The 5,292-nt window shown below is 37.4% G+C and overlaps 1 protein-coding gene across 1 annotated transcript; it reads left to right on the top strand.

Moving 5' to 3' along the window:
- Positions 1-4,096: 4,096 nt before the first annotated feature.
- LOC149225155 (8-amino-7-oxononanoate synthase-like) lies at positions 4,097-4,823 on the top strand. The gene is made up of 2 exons (XM_089379881.1): positions 4,097-4,212; positions 4,421-4,823. Exons 1-2 carry the CDS (start codon positions 4,097-4,099, stop codon positions 4,821-4,823), a joined length of 519 nt encoding a protein of 172 aa, XP_089236007.1.
- The last annotated feature ends 469 nt before the right edge of the window (positions 4,824-5,292 follow it).

Raw genomic sequence — 5,292 nt, 5'->3', positions numbered from 1 at the left:
TCCAGAATTTTTTACCCGCAGGGTCTGAATTCTGAGATGCCATTTTGATTCAATTTTTTTTCATGGGGGCTTCACTGATATCATGCTGAATGTATGGACTGGTTATTTGGACCCTTTAAGATAAATGGAATTTCCTTACTGATTCCAAGAATGATTGATGTACAATATGTTTTCCCTTCTGTAACCTCATTTCATAAGCTGTTTTTCCTTCTCTTAAATAATGTAATGAGATTGTTGGTTTCTCCTTGGTTCATGGATTTACCCTGGCTACTAAATAGAGAATAATGCCTGTGTGTATTACAGATTTACTAGCGTTGTTCAATAGCCTACAATACCTGTAATAACTGCAAATTTACCTGTGTTATTAGATTAGCCTGTAATACTTGTATGAGCACAACCTTTCTCACACTGCTTAGTGATAGAGGTACCCATGTCATAGGCATGAAACCTCTAAGTACTCTGTTGTTTCTATCACTCCACCTCCTCTCTCTTTCATATTTCTATTGGAAAATACTTTCTTAGGATTTAGTGTTGTTTACAACCCTATACATCGAATTCCATATTTCTGTTGTAACATTGCTCCTTAGGATTCTGTTTGTTACAACCTTATGCATCTACTTCCCTCCTTCATTTCCTCCTCTCCACCATTTCTACAACTTCAGTTTTAAGTTGTCTCATTGTTGTGTGTTGGCCACCAGAAGAAGAGGCCATTTCTCTTTGAGATTGCCCCAAATATACTCCCAACATTTGGATCAATGTGTTGGCTTGAAACTACCTCAGTGAAGGATTATTGAACCAAGCCCATCCTATTACCTTTTTACGTGACAATTGGAGTGTTGAAAACCCCTCATAGATTATCTCTTAAGCACTCCTCTCTTTAAGATGTCACAGGCACTAGTCTATAATCAACCCAGAGGCTTTCTATCTCCCTTGTAGCACTTGTGCTGCGGTGCGATTTGAAGCGATAATATCTTTCTGGCATCGTTGTCAAGGTACATATTAGAATGCTTTTCTCTGGGTATGACAAAATTTTACATTCCCTCTGTTAGGTGAGCAAGGGAAGTGTGGGTTGAAGATCTCTCACCTTGGAAACTCCACTGTTTCATTCTATGGTAAACATCCTGGCGACTTCATTGTCCATTTCTCTAGTTGATCATCCTGGCTTTCGAGCAGCCCAATACTTACTTTGATGCTACAATAGCCAAAACTTTCCCTACTTTTGAAACTGAAATCACTAATATAGGGAGGTCTCCGAGATGGACCTTCTTGCATTCCTGACCAACCAATTTGCCCCACTGGATTTCTCTTCTATTACTGGTTATCCCAATCATGTCTCTGCATTTCATGTGTGGAATGCCTATTTTCCTAGATTGATTGGGAACAAAGAGAGAAGGCCTCACCAACACCTGTTGGGACTCAAAAACGTCATATTTTCATCCACCTTTTTCTTCACTATTCCTTACATTTCATCATCCCATTAACCTTTTGTCATATCATTTTCATAAATACATTTGGGTTTCACCTTCTTATTTTCCATTTTATTCATTTTTGTATTACAAGTGAGTTTATGATTAAATATTAGAAAATATACATATTTTTATATATATCTCAAGAATATGTGAGTTTTGTGATGTGTAGGAAATATGTGAAGAATTAATTCCAAGAGACTTCTCAAATATCTCCTCCACCATATTAAGAAGATAATTATGCAAGCCTATTCCTAAGGAGAAAATCATGGAGGATTTGGTTGGCATATCTTATCCATATCTCCTCCACCATCTTAAGGAGATAATTATGCAAGACTATTCCTAAGGAGAAAATCATGGACGATTTGGTTGGCATATCTTATCCAAGATACGTGAGAGATTTGTGGAGGATTCAAAGGGATCATATTTTGTAATAATGGGAAGGTAGTTGAAAATGCTTGAGAGACTTGTGGAGGATTCAAAGGGATCAAATCTTGTAATAATGGGAAATTAGTTGATAGTGCTTGAGAGAATATTGGATATGTAATTATGAGATGGTTATCTTCCTCATGTATATAATAGAGTGCTCTCTCTTCATTTTGATAATAATGAATAATAGAGAATGGAGATTAGCTTTGATTCATATTCTTTTATTGTTATGCTTTCATGATTTGTAATTTGATTCTTGTAATATAATTTGAGATAGTTTTATTGTTGTGAGCTCACATATGTTGTTTGTCATTCAATTCTTCACATGTTGTATTGCTTTTCATTTATGCAATTTCCTGCTTTCATAGTTAATGTTTCAATGCCTTCTTAGATTAATTTGATTCTTGTAATTTAGATTAAATTAGTTCCACTTCAGTCCTGCATATATATTGCATGTGTCTCGTAAGTTTATGAACCTCGGATTGACAAATTAAATAGTTGGGAAAGTACTACAACAGATTAAACGAACATATTTTCACCCAACATTTTGGCGCCGTTGCCGGGGAGGTACGATGGATTGAAGTTTAGTTTGATTTTTCATGCAAGTGTGTTTAGACATGTTCTTAACTCTGAGGTGTTAAGGCGGTAAGACATGGGGAACAGCCTACGCATCGCATTCGAGATACCGTAACGGGCTCGACCTCTTATGGATCAGGGCATGTAGGGTGTGTTTACATTTATGCAAGTGTGAATTTCAATTTCTGCAAGTGTGTTTGATTTTCGCAACTGTGAAGAGTGTTTGATGAATTCATGGTTCATGGTTGTAATTGAAGAATTCAATTACTAAATTAATGAGCAGTCCTTGTAAGAGGGTTTAATTGAGTATTGAATTCAAGATTATTTCTGTGGTCCTTTTGTTTTTAATTCAATTTTTAGTGTGCTGATTTTTTTGTTTGTTTTTAGAATCTCTTTCAACATGATTTAACAATGAGTTTCAGCTTGGAACTACTCACTCAGATCCTAGCAGAAGTCGGGATCTCTTCTTCCTTGGAAGAGGAGATCTTGACAAGAATTAAAGGTTCAACTACTCCCCAAGAAATAAACGAAGATTCAACATCTGAAGAATCCTGCGTATCTGATGGCGAACAATCATTCGAACAGGAGATCGAGGAAGAAGAACAATAGATCGGAGAAGAAGAACAAGAGTTACAACATGATCTGAGTGAGAGAAACTGTGCTTATCAAAGCTTTATCGAACAATGGTTCCAGGTAAGTACTAGATTAGATTCATCTTTTTATTTTTTAGTTGATTTGCAGTTACAACAACTAGACTCATTCACTTTCGAATATTTTCATCCATCATTTAAAAAATTGCTACTGGATATATTGTTGTTACTGCTACGTGAATGGTTTCATTGGAAGTTTATTTACACGTAACTAATTTTTTTTAATTTTTTTTTTTTATTTATTTTTAATTTTTTTTTTTTTTTTTTTCTAATTAGTATAGAGTAGGTAGGCTTTCATTTTTAGTTTTTGCTTTCATTTTCAGTTTTGCTTTTACCTAGAATAAGTATGCTCTCCTCCTGCGTCTTTGTACGATCTCGAGGATCAGAAAGTAGAATGTTTATAAATGTTTTCAGGGTTAGAATATACTTGTCTCCATTTGCTAAAAATATTCATCCTAAATCAATTAAAAAAAAAAAATCCTAAGTTGTTTTAGGGTAAGAATAATTTAGTTTTTTTATTTTAATAAAAAAATAAATAAGTTAGTTTTTTATTTTAATAAAAAAAAAAAATGGACAATAAAAGTCAACACTTGGTCCCTCTGAACCTAGAGAATTGCCCGTACCAAGAGTGACAGTAGCAGCCATAGTCTCTAGAAATGACCTCCACAAGCTGGTATCAAACAACCCGTTGCCATTTTTTATCAAGGGGCTGCTCCCGCAACCATGAGGCACCTGGAGTAGGAATCCCATACCAAAATAAATCACGTATTTCATGCACTGTGAAATTGAAAAGGACAACGCTAACTCCTGCGATAAGCACACTCGAGCATCGGAAATATTATGAGCTCAGAAATCGACGTGTCCAGCGATCGCTTTCTGTCATAACCCATTCTCTTGCATAGACTCACCGAGTCAGAAGCCATGAGAAGAGTCACAACACTGGATCGATCTTATCCACGTCGCGTCTAAAGCAACATGGCCGCATTGAGCGTAGGTAATGGAGATCTTAGCGAAAAATCTAAACTGCTACCCCTAAAATCTTATCATTTCGATAACGGTATTTCTAATGAAGGACAGTTGCCAGAAATTGTGTGCATTTGCTAAGTTTAGCAGGAAAGAATCCTCGAAAATCCATGCGCAAAATCAGGTTTCAGTTCATAAAATTTGGAATAGATCGCGCCAATTCCTCATGCAATCTTTACGGTAAAAGGTTTTATAGTGTTTCTGTTTATTCCTCATCATTCCGTAAGGGTTTTGAACATTGGTCATTGATGATGCACATGGAACACTAATTTGCAGTGAGAATGGTGGAAGATTTGCAGAGAAATTCAATGTGGAAAATGATATTGATATTTGTGTTGGCACTTTAAGCAAGTCTGTAGGTTGCCAAGGTGGATTTATCGCTTCTAGCCAAAAATGGAAACAATTGATTCAGTCAAGAGGGCGGTCATTTATATTTTCAATAGCCCTTTCTATTCCAGTTGTTGCTCCTGTTCATGCTGCTCTTCTTGTGGCTCATGTGGAGAAATGGAGGCAAGAAGCAGTTTGGACGAGCTCATGGCCAAATGACAACGATTTGATTATATCCTACTGGAGACAACAGGGCTTGCAAATCCCGGTGCTGTGGCATCTCTGCTTTCGTTGGACGACGAGCTCGAATCTTCTGTTTGTCTGGATTCCATCATCACAAAAATCTCTGTGAACTTCCTGCAACATAGTTACAGAATGCATTTACGGATGTTGTTCTCCTCAAAAAGGTTGATTTGCTTGTTGAGGACCACAAAGGCATTGCGCAGATATGGAGCATTCTCTTTTGTCGCATCCCTCTATATTACGTTGAAAAAGAGAGCTCAACTCCCCTCGCCTGCTCATTACGCCAATTACACTGACACGTCGCTCTCGGAAGCACCGCACCTTTTGAAGGATGATGGTATGGAATACACGCACCTAACCATTGGAGAACTGCCACCAATGAAGCTGCCCAGATGTCAATTGGATGCCTGATGCCGAAGAAATTCAACACTGTCGCCACGTCTTGAGATCGAATCCCGCGATGGTGAACTGCAAGGTGGTTCTGTGGATCTTTTTCTTTCTGTTTCTAATGGCGTTGCTGGAGGATTTTGTTCACGCAGATCCGGAGGACGTTGCCTGTCTCTCAGGCGTCAAGGGTT

The sequence above is a fragment of the Pinus tabuliformis genome, chromosome J (assembly GCF_031772625.1).
Source record: "Pinus tabuliformis cultivar Carrire ecotype Pingquan chromosome J, CPIR1, whole genome shotgun sequence".
NCBI lineage: Eukaryota > Viridiplantae > Streptophyta > Pinopsida > Pinales > Pinaceae > Pinus > Pinus tabuliformis.
This window is presented reverse-complemented; position numbering and strand designations above follow the sequence as displayed.

Coding starts and splice junctions, on each gene's coding strand:
- LOC149225155 (XM_089379881.1), top strand. CDS start 4,097: ATGGCCGCATTGAGCGTAGGTAATGGAGATCTTAGCGAAAAATCTAAA. Junction 4,213..4,420: donor GGACAGTTGCCAGAAATTGT/GTGCATTTGCTA, acceptor ACTAATTTGCAG/TGAGAATGGTGGAAGATTTG.